The sequence below is a fragment of the Falco naumanni genome, chromosome 2 (assembly GCF_017639655.2).
Source record: "Falco naumanni isolate bFalNau1 chromosome 2, bFalNau1.pat, whole genome shotgun sequence".
NCBI classification, from domain to species: domain Eukaryota; kingdom Metazoa; phylum Chordata; class Aves; order Falconiformes; family Falconidae; genus Falco; species Falco naumanni.
The window spans coordinates 17,030,560-17,047,107 of record NC_054055.1 but is presented as its reverse complement, the minus strand read 5'-3'; the positions used below and the strand labels follow the sequence as shown (position 1 = coordinate 17,047,107).

At 40.4% G+C, this 16,548-nt stretch overlaps 1 protein-coding gene across 3 annotated transcripts in view; it reads right to left on the bottom strand.

Annotated features, from left to right (window-relative positions):
• ATP8A2 (ATPase phospholipid transporting 8A2) overlaps positions 1-16,548 on the bottom strand; it is a 347,387-nt gene that overhangs the window by 309,050 nt on the left and 21,789 nt on the right. The window contains exon 1 of one of the 3 annotated variants that reach the window (XM_040584303.1): positions 7,128-7,273. The exons of the other annotated variants lie outside the window; for them this stretch is intronic. Within the exon in view, the coding sequence (XP_040440237.1) occupies positions 7,128-7,197 (70 nt within the window). The 5' untranslated portion in view covers positions 7,198-7,273. Of the gene's footprint in view, positions 1-7,127; positions 7,274-16,548 lie in introns of those variants that run through there. 3 annotated transcript variants of the gene reach the window in all.

The window sequence follows — 16,548 nt, the reverse complement described above, 5'->3', positions numbered from 1 at the left end:
TGTCTGTCTGTCTTGGCAAGGTGCTCGATTGCTCTAACATGTGTTCTGTTTTTAAGAACATGTGATAATAGAGCAATTAACATTGAAACAGTTCAATTTATATCAATTACAACTAATAATAGAGCAACCTCACCAAGACAGGAGAAACACAGGCTACAAGAAACAGCAGGTTTGTAATGGAGAAGTTCGCCAGATAGACTTTGTTATGTCAAGTATAGAACCTAAAACAACACTAAGGGTCAGAGCCAACAATCATCCTGCTGATTTTGTACAATGTTTGCAAGACTAGGATCTGGCAGAACAAAGGACACTGAGCTAAAGAAACTGACTCCACTTGAGCAGTGTTGGACTATAGTCTCCAGAAGCTGTTTCTGTTCTCAGCTACTCAGCAATTCTAAGCTTAGACAGTCACAAGTCAAAGTTCAAGTAGCCATACAGAGTTTCTTGTGTCTCTCCAACCGCACGAAGTGGCAGTTTTCAACAAGAGACATCTGAAAGACAGCTTTCCTCAGTGTGAAAGACAGCACTTCACCAAAAGCCTCAGAACTTGGTCACGTGGCATTACTGTTACAGGCTCAGCCTTAGAAGAAAGGGTTAAAAAACTGAACACTAAGAAATAAAGGCTCATATTTCGAGAAGCAGTAGACAAGGTTCAACTTCTGTCTGCACTGAAATACAAAGTTTGCTCTTAACAAGTCACTCCAGATTCAATGAGTCACCATTGCTTTCTTGGGATAATGTCCTCTTCACAGGATTACTGTCACAAACCAAGTACCAAAGATGACAGCAAATGAGAACTTCTGCAGTTGAGAACTGTCAACAAGTTGATACATAAACAGTGACATTGAAGCTTGGCAAAGTTGTTTTCACCCAAAATACATTCTTTCTTCCACTATTTCATGAGCTGCCTCCACTGTTCAACAGAAATGGACTTGAAACTGATTCTAGAAGTACATAGAGTTAAAGAATTCAAACAAGCAGAGCACTGCATGCTCTCACAAGAGATGAAGGGCACGAACTCAGCTACCCTGTCCTTCAGGAAAGCTTTGTTCCCACCAGGACTGGAATACCTTGACCCTGACTTACAACTAGTTCATGTGAAAAAGCCCTGATGAACAGCATTAAGGTTTTATTCTTTAGAATTTACAAAACTCCTATAGTGTTCAACAGTCTAAGATTGTAGTGAATGTTCTAACATACTGAAGTCTGAAGAAAGAAAGTTCTGGAGTAATTCACAGTGAAGCTTCTATTTTCTAGCTCTTCTATTACCAAGAGCAGTTTTAAACATGCTTCTTTCTTTGTAGTATATGTCGGACCAAGTAAGATGTCCTTAGATTATCTGCATACAAGTACCAGGCTTCAGAACAGCAACAACCTTGAAGTTAAGACTGCAGTTGCAAAATACATCTCCCTTCTCTCAAGAGTTGTGCAAGAGCTGCTCTGCTTGAGGTTGCTGGAAATACAATGGCTCTGATTCACAAAAGGAGAAACAAACATGGCACAGCATTCCTGCCTAGAAGACATTAGCCCTGTATCTTAAGATTAGATCAAGTTGCATCAAGAAAAGAAGCTATTATTAAAAAAAAAATATATTGCTAAGTAAATCTATTGAGTAGGTGGGCTTTTTAGATCTGTTTAACTTCAAGCTGTTCTCAAGTTTTGTCAACAGCACCATGGACATTACTAACATGCATCTTTCAGGCACTTAGAGCTTTCAGCAGGTACAGTTAAGAAGTTTGGTATTCAATTAACTTTAATCATGGAAACATGAGCAATATTATCAGTGTTAACAGACAGTTATAAAGCAGAGAGGAAAATGATTCCTTTCCTCAACTCTCCCAAGAGAGTTCCTTGGGGTTTGAGGCCAACCAGAACTTCTGAAGAGGGCATTTACTAAAAGCAATCTTTAACAGGTGGTAGTAGAAGTATAAGATTTCCACAGAAATGCAAATGGTGAGTAAAAAAAAACAAACAAAAAAGGAATAGAGAATTAAGTACTGTGTATTTTAGCCTAGGACTTCACTAGCACTAAGCCTCTTCTAACCTGATTAGATGCTGCTAGAGAAGGCAGTTACCTGAAAAGTGAATGGCATCAGTTCTGCTAACATGATGGCTAGGCATAAACAGATAAAGTCTTTTTAGACTGGCATACTAACATTCAGTGCTTCGGTCTAGGGTAACAAGGAGGCCATGGCAAATTCTCGTAACAGAAGACTGTTGCCAGCTACAACATACACAATACACGGGAGAAAACATGTACACAGTCTTCAGAGTATCATCAGGAAGTGCTTGTGGTGCTGGAAGCAAGAGCTATTCCTCCAGCACCACCATCCCAGGCATTAGGAACCCCATAACAGGCCTTTTACACTGACAGGATTAAATACTTGCCACCATGCAACACTAACAAAGTTGACAACAAATTAGTATAGTTCAATATCTGCATTAGCATTTCAGTAACTGCATGACAAGTCAAGTCACATCAAGACCCTCCAGTTACCAGTTTGTGCAGTAAGACTCAGAAGCAGCATTATATGCAGCCCCAGGGAAGGTACTGGGTTTTGTTACAGGCTAAAGGCAATATATGTAACAGAAAAGTTGGAACTGAACACAGTTCTGACACGGTAACTAGAAGGTACATTGTCCAAATGCCTGTAATTTTTTTGGAGTTTCCTCAGTTTGTTTTTTTGGTTGTTTTTTTTTTTTTTTAAGTAGTCACATGTTCCAACAGAACTACTGGGATGCAAGTGAGCAAAACAACATCAGATTAGAGCTCTTCTACAATATGTTATTCATAAAAGTTAACCTGAATTTTGATGCTGACAGACAAAGCTACACTGGACAAACCTTGTGTTCAGGTCAAGCAACTTGAGATAGCTATGGAACAGTCCTACTACAAGTCAGACTTGGGACAGTGGGGCTTAAAGCTCTGTTCAGGTCAGAAAACAAAAAGACATTACACCTTTGGAGCATATGTTTTAGAGATGCACAACAAGGAAGAACAGCTCTTATGTACAACAGAAAATCAGATTTCAAGGCAGGATTTTTTCTGTGCCAGATACAGAGTAATAAAGAAATTGAGACTCAAATGAAGACAGTAGCCCCTACAAGGCATATTAAAAGTAAATAAAGCTTCAGAAGCATGACAAGAGAGGACTGAGCAAAGGTAGCTTATTTTCTGAATTCCAAGATGCAAGAAAGAAGTTGTCATCAATCAAGCTAACCCTGACATTGCAAAGGAAATTGAGTAGACACAGGTCTGTAACTTCTTTTCTCTTCATAGCTATGCTAGATGGGTAGACTATCAAAATTAACAAGACTAATAAGGATATTGAGCAGTTAAGTTAACCACTGTAATAACGCTCAGTGATTTCAGAAATTGCTTAAAACTCCGAAGTAGTTGCCTGTAAGAGTAGGTAGTGAGTTGTTCTCCAAGAAAAGCTGCTGGGGAGGAAGAGCTTCTATCAAGCTTCTCTCTGTGAGAGCAGCTGTCACGCTGGAAAAAAAAAAAATGTCTTGTCAACCTACTGACACCCATTTTGGTGATAATTTCATTTAATCCGTAAAAAAAGAACCCACAAGACAGGTGAGTGGCCACTAGTTAGGGCTTGCTTACTTCAAAGACTGGAGAGCTACATGCAGCTTACAAGTGTTCATCTTGAAGAGATGCATTAGTCTTCAGAAACATATAGAAGTTAAAAATTCTACAGTGTAGACACCTAACAGTGCAACTCGGGCATCAGTGCACAAAGTGCTGCTACAAATTGGGAGCTCAGCTAAGCCAAAAAGAAAAGCTTGGATATACTGGTTGATCCAAGGAAGACATATGTCAGCGAGATGTAGCTACAGAACTATACCATTGTATTAAATGCAAAGATATTCATAGTATAGGTAAATCAGTAATTAATAAATGATTGAGCAACCTTGTTTATGTGCACACAGCATCAGTAGCTTTCACTTACAGTAGGGGACTAGAACCACACACTTTCGTGAAAGACTTCTTGTAGCCTTGACCAATACAAAAGCAACTGTTGAGATTACAGAAATGAGGAAAACAAGCACTCCATGTGATCAGCCTCATTAATGTAAGCCTGAGCAAGAATAGTGTATGCCTTTTGAAGTTGAGTAATTTTTTTCTTGTGCTTTTCCCCAATTTGATACATTTGATAACATTGAAAAAGGTCTTTCTGAATAATGTTAACTTACAAACTACAAAGATCTTAACTCCATGAAGTTCAAGGCAAAAAACAAAACTTGTTTTGAAGAGCAGCCTTTATCAGACTGTGAATGGAATTGCATGCTGTGAGCAGAGACAGCTGGAGCCTGGATTTTAATACATATACCCAAATTAATTTGGGCGAAGTTGCTATGCTGTTCTGCTAGGAATCCGTTTTGTCAGTAACACTAGGGACACCAGAGAACTAAAAAGCAGCAACCAGCATTATGCTACTGCAGGAGCAGAGCATACAGTCTAGCAGAAACTATACAGCCAGAACATTCAAGTGCATGATCACACACAAGTATGTGTATTTCAAGAGACAGAACAGAACTCATATTGAGGCAACAGGTAAGAGGCAGGTCCACCCTGTAAAATCCACTTCCCTCTGTATGAATAACAGACAGCCACACTATTCAAAGCAAAAATGAGCTGGCAGAATATTCAAGTATGGCAGAGCAAAGGTGCCTAAGATTACCCGGGGTCTGAGTTAAGGTCTCCTCAGTACATTATTTTTTTTCCTTCTTTGAATGGCAAAATAATGGCCTTACGTTTCTATTCCCTTTAAGAACGCCCATATGCAGCCTTGGCGAGACCACAAGAGGAATACCACTCGGCCTAAAAGGGCTCTTCTCCACCTCCCAAGTCATTTTGTACCTGCTTAGTGAGAAAACATGCAGCTCCTGCAGATAATACCAAGCTAATAAAACTGCATGAGACTAACATGTCTGTTCTTACTCTGCCTCATGCTTCATAGCCATTACTGTCAGCTAAATTCCAAGGCTGAACCTGTATCACTTGTAAGTAAAAAGGAGTTAGTCCCTTTTCCTGCCCTGGCTTCCAGACTAAATTTAAAAATACACTAGGCGCACAAGTGATTGACACCAGTCAAACCAAGTGGTTTTGTTGTTTTTCATATCCCATAGTGCATTGAATAAACCGCATTTCTAGAAACTTCGCTCCTATTCCAGCCTTTCCTTAGTTGTTCTCCAAACTCACTTGTGTGTTTGTGTATTTACCAGCAGCTTATCACTGTAACCTGGATTTCAAGCAGGTTTTTTTCCTGGTATACAGTGTTGTGTCTGATTTATGAGACTCAGTAATACATGTAGGGGTCTGAAAAACAATATTTCAGACAGCAAATAAATTAGATCTAATAGCCTGATAAAGTTGAATACTCAGCTTCAGCAGCTACAGTTCAACACCAGAATTTTAAATAGTAGGCACAAAGTACTGCAGCTCTAGTAATCCAGAGAAGCCTCCTCAGCTGTCCCTGAAATCCCCGAAGGCCAAATGGAAACGCTTCACAGGCAGTAGGTTTTCTAAGAGCTGGTTCAAACAAGTGACACTTTTCACACTCTGATTCAGCTCTGAAAACTACCTATGCATTCCGTATGCTCCAGGCTTCCAACAACTAGACAAATACTATAAGGGTACCAAGGTATATCCTACAAGAAATAGGTCATCTATTTTTTTCTGATTAACAGCACACAACTTTAACAAGCCCTGTAAGAAGCAGCAGTAAGGCAGCTTTGAAGGAGGCAATGGAGGCATTAGTTCTGCGAGAACTTCATACACCAAGCACTATTGTTCCCTGTTTTGGGTTAGATAGTTTTGAGGCTGTGGGGAACTGTGTTTCTGCTCACCTACTGATGATGTCAGACATCAACATTTCAGTGCTCTCCTCATAGTTTTGTTTGGTTGTTTTGTTTCTTTTAACTCCTGGATTAGCATGGCCTACCAACTGTCAGTCAAGTTCAAAAAAAACTTTTGTACATGTTAGAAAGCACTGAACACAGCATTTGAGACAGTATGGAGGACACTGGATTTATAGCTCCTTATTTAACACAACTTAGAAGCATTTTATATACAAGGCAACAGTGCAAGTGCTGATTCCGCTATGCAAACACATGAAAACACATATTGTATCCATTCTGCATGCAGTTCCAGCCTCCAAGATGAGGACAGCTTTACTGAGAAGTTCCTTCTGAGTTTTCAGCTCAAGAAATCTTCCTATACAAAGGAAGAAAAAAGAGCCAACACTGAAGCCATTGCATTTGACAATGCACAATGACAATTCTACTCCCTTCTTCTAGTATCATTATTTTTAGTTCCTGGAATTTATCATAAGTTTGATTGGTAAAGCAGTTTGAAAGAGTGAACATGACATGGCAGAATTGACAGCTAAACTGCATTCTTAAACTTCAGACAAGCATAAGGATCTCTTCCCCCAAGTCATCCCACTGCTCAAGGAAGATCCTGGAATTCTAACACTTTTGTTAGATACACCTTTGATAACCATGACTAGTAATCCTATTTGTGGGCCATGTACATCACTGTCAAGCACAGTGGATCCAAAGTTAGGTGACGAGTGGAATATTTCAAGAACAGTCATCAGAAATCTCCTTAGCACAAGTGACAGTCACAGTTAATCCTTAGAAGACAGCAGTTGCAGCCTTATCTCCACCCACCTTGGAGGCTTGTTTCCCTGTATTAATATTGGTTGAAGCTAAAAATATCTTTGGCACATTATAATTCTATTAGTATTCTGGCACACAAGTGCTTTTTTCATTTCTGTAATGCATCTGTTCCTATAACAATTTACTAACAGCTTCAAGCTTATCAGCTGCAAACACAGCTGATCTTAATTTCTAAAAGAACAATTCAAACAAGAAAAAGTAATGTTTTCCCTTTTATATGCTCATGATGTGAGGCTATCTGTATTCTTCTACTAAAAGCCCAGGGGCCTATAACACTGGCTTCTAGCCAACACTAGATTTTCTAATCTTTCTAGATTTACTGAATACATACTGGCCTTCTGCTCCAAAGCATTCCTAAAGCTGTTGTTCTTAATTCTGTCCACCCACAGTTCACTGTAATGCACAACAAAAGCAGCTGCCCATTGTACAGTTACCTAGAGAGAAGCATCTCTTCCAGCGATGACACAGAGACATGATGTTCATTCCTTCTTGCACTGGCTGCATGAAGATGAAAACAGCAGTAGTCCTTCAAAGATCTCTACAGCATTAGCAGGTCTCAAAGCTGATTAAAGTGATCCCCATGGTAATCTGTGAAATATATGTTTGCACTTTCAAACTGCTCCGCATTGGATTCACAGAAGGTAAGTGTACAGTAAGTGCTTGTGTATACCCCTGCACAATGAGACAGCTGTGGCTTTTGCTGGTACTTTCTAGTACAATTCAGCAAAAACGAGGAATTCTGCATCATCCTGTATTTCAGCACTTAAAACCACCAACCACCCAGTTCTTGGACTTGAACCTTTCATACCAGGTTTCAAAGCACAATTTCTCAAGTGAAATCCTAATCTAACGATACAGTAGAACTCAAGTACTGTTCTTGCTGGAGATGGAAGTTATAGGTCATGAGATCCATTAATTTTTGCACATATTGAAGACTTTTTCAACTTGCTTGTCCTTGCCTCTGAACAGGTTTAATGAAAGTATTTCACCTCTCAAATTAAATGGTTAAAAAATAATTCAGCTATCACTTCAGCTAATAAAAACCCTTCTCCTTCTTAAAGAAAAGGAAAGAGTAGTTTTTCTTCTCACCTGTAGTAACCTCATTAGTAAAAGCCTCTCATTAGAGTCATACCTATTTACATGGCCCTTTCAGCAGCTTTTCAGGGTCCTTCCTCCCTGTCTCCCCTCCTTCCAGTCATTGCCCCCCTCCAGACTATTCACTTGCTCCTTGGCTGGGGAATAGCAAAGGCAACAGTGTACTTAAAGCCTCGGGCAACAGCTAAAGGAGAAGACAAGGATTTGGCTTTTTGGACTGTATCTGAAGTTGCCAACCCAATCAAGTACTGGACATGCAGAACGTTTCTCTGGGACCATCTGGCCCACTTCAGTGATACATCAGCCATTTTCAGCGAGGGAGTACAGTTAGGCTAGGACAGCTGCATGCTCCAAGGAAGCCAGACCGCATTAGCGGGGAAAGAAGACAAGAACCACCACTGGCTATTAATCACCAACAGCAGCTTGGTCAGTTCAGTCTTTCTGAAGCTACCAGCACTGCGTTCTGTTTATGCCTGTGCATAAATGCAAGATGTATATCAAGCCCATCTCTTACCAGTAACAGGAAGCTGGGTAGAACAAAAAGTCAGAACATCACCTGGCAATTAGCACAACTAAGGCTGGTGAGATAATCACATAAAAGGTATCAAATATTTATGAGCAAGACAATGACAGGAAACCATGGAAGACACTCCTAGCTAAAAGTAAGTGCTTTTTTTCCCCCTCAGGAGAGGAAGGTAACTCAAAATTTTAGTTGCTCTTATCCAGCTTTCATTAGGGAAGCATGTTGCATAATGCATGAGGAAAACATCTGAGAACAATGTCTGAGAACATTATCTGTTCCCTACACAGATGAATCCATGGGCAGACACTATTGTATCCGTTTGTCCTCTGCATATAGCTGTACTTTGAGTTTTACTAAAAACGGTAGAAGCTCACCAGCTGACTAGACTAGCCAAAGTGAGCAGTTCCATATTATGTGGCATATGAAAAACTTATCTTGAACCAAAACTGCTTCTCTCCTTCTCCAGGCTAGTGAAATTAGTGAAATGACAGCAGAGGCACCGTTATCAATCACATCTAGAGGCAAGCATGGCAACAGCACCAGACTGGCCGGGCAGGATGTCACCTGCTTCCTGTCCTGGGCTCCCACTTACAATCTACAACCTCACCACAGCCATAAAGATGTGTGGCCTTGGTAGCATCTGCCTAACATCATTCTAGATGAAGGTGCAACACATTACCCACAGTACTAACGGAAAGACTTGTAGCACATGTTCCCTAAGAAAGCCATCCTTAGGTCTTTCCCAACGTAGTACCTGATAGTCACACACACCCGACAGAAGTCCATCCTTCGGTCAGCAAGCCTGATACATGTCTTTGGGACAGAAAGAGTCCTTGATCAAGGGTACAATCACTCAGCTTTGTAGTGCTATTTCTTTTGAAAGACAAAAAGCCTCAGGTAAACACTTCTACTGCACTGATACAGTGACTTCAAGTTTTTCCAAACAGCTCGTTTTTCCCTTGTTAAGTATACTCAGTGGAGACAGAGAAGCTGACTTAACCATGTTATCATGTTTTCTATAAGGACTAGTTCTGGGTTTTGTCCCAAATCTAAGTATGAATTTGTTACACATTTAGAAAAATGTCAGTATAACAGTTCCTCAACATATACTTAGCATTAACCTCCAAGATTTTTGTGACTATTCCAAAATTGTTGGAATAGACACACAGAATAAGAGTACAATATAAAACTATGTTCCTTCACCACTGAATAGCACTCCTCATCAAGCAAAGTGATCCAACTCAAACTCTCTCCAAGCTTGTCTGTCCCTAGAGCTCCTTACATCCCTCAACACCTTGTGCAGACCCCTCATCTCCTCCCAGAGCAAGCAGAATGTACATACGCCACATTGACAGCATACTCAGAACTAGCACCAACCATTTTAGGCCAGTACCATTGGCATATTTACCATCAGCTGTGTGCGGCCTTGTATCAGTACTGCTTTTCATTATTGGAAAATCCTTCCACGCATAATGTTGAGTTCAGTAACTCAGTAGTGGCAGCTCCAGACATTGACAAAAATGAGTCAGATATCAAAACATACAAAACCTTTTTTTTAAGCATCACAATTTTTAAAGTCTTCAGGTTTGAAGTTTGATTTTGCTCTTTTTAAAAAAAAAATTATCTTCTCACCCCTGACCCTTTATAGTAAACACATCACATTCAGGATTACCTGCAAGCACAGCTTGATTGTTCTGCAATGCAGGCTCATCTCCTCACATGCTACCTTGCAAGTGAGCTGGAGGCTCAAAATAAGGCTGATGAGAAGTAGCACGCAAGCTGGAAATACTCTGAATTTGCTTTAATGCTGGAAAAGTTCAGCTCTGATTTAATAGATGTTTCCACATCAGGTTTAGTGAGATCAAAGTACACGTCATTTAGAATCTAACATTTATTCTAGTACAATAGCAGACACAAACTTAAGTTTCAGTTTTCTTGTGTATGCCCCCCAAACAGTTTTTTTGCCAGTTTAATATTCACCAAGTACCCCACGTAGTGTGCACATGAAAGGGCTAGTAGAACTTCATTAAAAACACAAACTTACAAACAGAACAGAAAGACAGGTAATTCCTTACTCTGTTTCTTCCTTAGGGAAACCACTCACACTTGAACAAACTTATTAACAACTATATAGAGCGACTAAGTATCAGATCAGTTTTAGTATTACATACACTTGTCTGCTCCTAAAGTCACCTTATGATTTTGATCATCTTGTTTACCCTGATAATCACAACTACTAACTAGCATAAGCCAGGAATACACAGCTCAATGATTTACAAAGGAAGTACAGCTAACAGTATTTTAGACAGTGACCAACAAAGCACTTCACAAAGAAATCTCTAATCACCTAATTCACAAGTGTTCATTCCATCTCAGCATACCTGGCACCATCAGAGGTTCCCTTTTTTACAGCCAAGGCATTAGGCACTGCTGGCCAAGGTAAGAGTCAGAGCCGTGTAGCACTTCGACAGCACAGAAGTTCATTTAACAGACACCAGGCCCTTCTCCCTCGATTCCAGCATTCCTGCCTCTGAGATCATTATGTCAGAGATGTGGACCAAGACACATCATTCATGAAATTGAGCTATTCTTTTAGTCACAGGTACCATATTGAGTGTTTTAATACTGAATGAGCCTTTAGGTAACAGATTTCACCAAGAGCACTTAATTCCTGAACTCTCTGGGTTCCTAGGAACCCAGCCCCAAGAACTCATGCAAGTCCTAATCTTCCCCTGACCTTTGTTCCCTACAAACTCAACCACATCAGTTAGTAACTTGCGTATCCCAAAAGGGCATTGAGTAATTTTTTTTTTCCAATGTATCTTTTACCATTAGATTATGGACCAGAACAGATGAACTTTTAAAGGGTGATTCTTAATCAGGCAGAATACAAACCTCTTCCCTTCCCTATTTTCCATCTCCCAGATTTTGCTCATTAAGGTAATTAATGTGGCCTACACTTCTCAGAAGAGCCTGTATCAGCTCCTTTTTGGCCCTTGTGGGCCCTTACTTCTTAGCACCTTATCAAGCTAACAAAGTGCAGGACTAGCAGTGGTGAGCATATCCTAGGGATAATGGCTGCAGATACAGATCTGAAGACACAGGCTGAGCATTAAGATAGCACTTTTTTTTCAAGTGTTCTCCATCTTCATGCTTTATTTGTAAAATGCAAATACTTCTGGAGGCCAGAAATCTATTTTTGACGCAGTTCAACATCACAGTCACTGTTGGAATTCTTAGTAAAAAAAAAAGCTTTTCCTTCTGTAGTCAGCAAGAGATTTGTGCTCCTCAAGGAAGAGAGCTCTGTACCAAAGTTTAACCCACTTAACACTGTTCGAGTTCAGATTTTAAGCCACATCTGTGCCCTCACATACAAGATCACTTCACTGTGTGCTGAGCACATGTAGCACCTTCATTCCCCACAAAAGGACTGCTGAAATGTCTACCTACCAGCTGGTGACCAGCACAGCACCTTCCCTTCATGCTGTCAGCAGCATAGGGAAACACAGCATAGCACTGGAAGCCAGCACAGTGCCCACAGCCACAAGCATAGCTCAGAGCTCTACAAGTGGTTAAAACTTCAGTTCCGCCCAGTGAATAATTCACAATAAAACAAATCTCTTCATTCTTTGTACTTCAAAGTGGAAAGTGAGTAAATACATAGGCCAGGTCTCTGGCAAGCCAACAGCAAGGACTACAAGCCAGAAACCAAATACCACAATTGGCTTAAATGCATTTGTTCCTACTGTCTTGACTTCATGAGTACTGGCCACAAACCACACCAATTAGCAATTACTCAAATCTTGTAGCAGCTAATGACTGCTAAAGTCTTGGATGTAGCTACATTTACACATAAATTGTATTTGTTACACAACAATTTAGATTCTTAGTACTTTACAGCAGAAATATCACATATATATGTGCAAGTAATTTCAAGAAAGATTTGGTATCATTGAAGCTCATGGGAATTTTGCTGGGATGAACTGGCAAGTTCTTCACCCATTATACCTCACCATCCCACCCATTATTAGCTTACCTGCTATTTCATTCTAAAGGGTTAAAAAGCTTTAGCATGTTGACTCAAAACACATCAGATCAGTAGGGGTGAGCATCTACTTAAAAGTTTAATCCTTCTCCCTGAGGCTGTTCAGAAAACAGAGTGGCTGAACATTGAAAACACAGCTCTTGTACCATCAGCTTAATACACACTGTATTCAAGTGATTTAAACTGATTTTATAGGTGTATCAAACCCCACCAGTCCAAGCTCAGTTTTCCCAGTCATGAAATCAGCTTTCAAATGCAGATAACGAGCAGGGCAGTAACTGGTATAGCTACATGCATTTCAGAGTATCTTCCAGGCAAATGTTCAGGCACAGCAGATTGCTGTTCCTTTGTTCTTAGCTGGATGTTGTTCCATTTCAGAAACCTGGTCATTTTCTTCCTCCAGGATTTATCCCTTCAAGATTTTATACAAAGCACCTGTTCAAAAAAGTCCTGAGAACACTTGCATCAAGCACCACTTTTATATTTTCATGGTAGCAAACACTGACAGATGCGTGTAGAACTGCCTGCAGGGTCAGGAAGGCAATTCTTCCTACAGGCATGTGTTAATAATTAAACAGTAGCTGTCAATTCTGTTTTAAATACATCTCCCTAGCTTGTATAATCAAACATTCATGTTCCTTACCCATAGACTCATAGGGAATTAATTCTCAGAGCAGCTCAGCAGCTAGGGAGACAATAGAGTAACCTCTAATAATTTACTAAGAGAATTTTCAGTTTCCCATTAATTCTTACCAGATCATCTCCAAGATGCTGGTAGCATGCCTCAGTCAGAATATAGTAAGCACAGGCATGCAAACACATGCAGTACAAACACAAAAAAAACAGATTTCCAGCCTCTTATTCTGTTTTATGTTATTTCAGTAAGATTAAGGGGTCCAATGATGAGTTATTCAATGCTTATGGAATTTTGATGGAAACAAGCACGTACAACAACTTTAATTTTGTAATTGTGTGGCAAAGCCCATATTGCCGTAAGATCTACAGAGGACTCAGGTTTTTACCTTTCTATTTACATATATATTAAAATCAATAAAAATAAGATTCATCACAATCTACTAATCCTCTAAAGCAGGCCTTCCCATATTCCCCTCCTCTGCAAACATTACTTCAAAAGTTTTTTCAAAAGGTGAGGGGAAGACATTAAATTGTGTGGGTTTCCAGTGCAACATGGGAGCCTTGAAAGACAGCCAGGTTGAGCTACTCCCTGTTTTGTGAGGCATCCCTCAACCAGCATTAAGGTATTTGGTCCCATGTACTAGCAGTCTTTTGTTACGTATCAGCCCTACAGCAGAGCTGAGTACAAATATTTTTTTCTGCTCCCCTGCAACATTTGCAGCTGTATCCTACAGGGAAGACAGGAATGCAAAACTCGTTTGCAAGCTAGGTTGTCACCGAACTTGGTACTAAAACTTTTGAAAATAAAGGGGTTTAAAACAGACAAGTACAATGGAAGCCAGTTCCTCTATCAGAATTTACTTTTTACTGGGGGAAACCAGCTATAATTTAGAGTCACAATTAAACCTCCCTCTTTGCATACCACTTTTGCCTCACAGAGTGAAAATTCTGACTGTATCCAAAACAGCCAAGTTCCAGCTGGAAGGAGACCTGGATCGTCTCTTTTCTCACAGTTCATATCTCTTGCTATAGTCTAACACCATCCTCTTCCTTTATTTCAAATCCACTTACCTTTCTGCATGAAGTTTTCCCTTCAGCCGCTAACTCAGACTCTTGCTATCTAAACAAAGCAGTCCAATCTGATAACCCAAAGCTGTAGATGTGATAAAACTACAGAAAGAAGATATGGTTTCTATAATAGCTGTGACTTCTCCGACCAAAACTTCTTTTCCTCAACCTCCTTTTGTTCTGGAGTCCAACACTCAGTTCACTTACCCAGACACCCAGTACACACAGCCCAGGAGAAGAAACCTGATGCTACTGTGACTTGTACCCCTAAGCAAGCAAAAACCCCGTGGGCCTTCTACAAACTTCAGCCACAGTGTAACATGTGACTAAGAGCAACAGTGCAAAACCACTTTTCACACTCCCACTCCCCATACCACTACTGGTCCCATATCAACCCAAAGTGAGAATGTGTTTGGACTGTGGAGTCCTGGCTTTCCCATTACACTCCCCCAGCACAGCAGGTCTGAAGAGCAATACTGAGGCTTCCCACAAGCCAGAGGTGGCCCAAAAGCATAAAAATGCAGCATCATGAAAGAATGGCTTTTGCTCCTCTAAAAGCACACTTTGGCCAATAAACTTCAAATTTTTAAAAAAGATCGACTGTAGCTTCAAGAAGTTTTCAAGAACTTAGTTCCCAAAGTTGTTGACATCTCTGGTCAGAAACTCAGTAAGGTACAGAAGCATTAATTCACCTCAAGAATTTGACTTCAGACCTTTATCTCAAGTTGTGCTCCTTTGCTATGAGCCAAGTCCCACAACAGAGACAGTACTGTGGCCTGAAGCCCCTACAACTTGCCTAGAAGACTAGCACCTTGTTGAAGTATGATTTTTCACAACTATTCCCAATTAAACAGAAATGCACCATAAAATGAAACTGTGAAGACAACAAGAATGGTCTTGTCCACCTACCCCCAATTTGTGCTGCTTGCTTACCCCTCACTAAGTACACACCCTTAGAGGCTTCTTATGGGTCACCTCTAAACACTGTGCCATCTACATATTCTCAAGTGCAGGTATCTTTAAAAATGCATTTTCTAAGACACCTAGCATGCAAAGGAAGAGAGAGCAAGCTTTCCATAAAGCCTCGTTTCTTCCTAGATTATGTTAGTACTACCTACAGCAAGTGCTTTTGGTGTTTACAAAGTGCTTTCCTTTCCAGGAAGAAATACTCATCCAGCAACTACAGTCAAGACCGAAGCACAAACCATCAATTTTATCTTTATGGAAAATATGCAATAGGGTAACAGCCACTCATATTCCTACAATAGTGTCTGCTTCTGAGCTTTTACAGCCATCAACAGTTATCACAGAATAAACCTCTGTTCTCCAGGTACTCCAGAGCAGTCTTCCAGTATCAAAGTGTAGGTGATGCAGGATCACCTCTGTTCTCCCTGTAAAGATGTCATACATGCTGACAACACTGTGGATAGGGACATGACAAAACACAGGATCTAGTTACACCTCCAAAGCTGCTTTTGTACTTGTACTGATGCCACTGTATAGATACCACTGTATATACATTTATATCAGAGTATTCTGTTAAGGGAAGGTTGCTGGATCAGCAAAGGGACAATACGTCTCTAACTCCTGAATTACTAAACTGATTTAGTGTTTAGCTATATGTTAATGAAATTGTGCATGAAGTTTAGGCCAAGCTGACTCTCTAAAGCTGTTAAAAGTGACAAATGCAGGGACTTCTAATCAAGGGAGTCAGCTTTGGGAAGGACAGGGAAACAAAGAATGGATGGTGAAAAGAATACAGTTATCTTAAATTATGCAGAAAGAAGCCTCCAAGTAAGGAAAGTTCTGGCTGCAGGAGGAGACAAGTTGATAAGTGTTGCAATCCACAGAAAGTTGGTTGGAAGTAGGACAGAGGTAATCATGGCAGTGGGAGATTACAATCTCTAACTCAAATAGCCTCCCTAAAAGAGGGCAAACCCCCCACGCAGGGAGCATGTGCAGTTAATAAAAACTTCAGTAGTGCTATGTGAGGATGTGCACTAATCTGCATTAGAAGCAAGAAACCTGTAAGCAATGCTATACATGAATGAAAATGAATCTGTAGCACACTCTGAATGTGCAGGTACTCTACTTATATATATGAGGAACTTGGTTAGCACACTCAGGAAACATTCCCCCGTGCTCCCAGCACTGCAATAAAGAATGCCTGCCTTCTAAAACTTCAAATCAAGTCTTCGAGAGTTTTTTTCCTCTGTGACTGACTTTACAGTATCAGTACAGCAAGAACACCCCTGCTATGTATGTGGAGTTCAAGATTAAGGCTGTAAGGAGGGCACACAGCAAGCTCACTGCCCTGGACTTCAGGACAGCAGGCTTTGGGCTCTTTTGGGATCTGCTTCGTAGAGTAGCATGGGATAAAGCCCTGAACAGAGAGCAGAGGCCCAAGAAAGCCCAAGAAATCACCTCCTCCAAGCTCAGGAGTGAGGCATCCGAGCAAATAAGTCCAGCAAAAATTACAGGAGGCCTG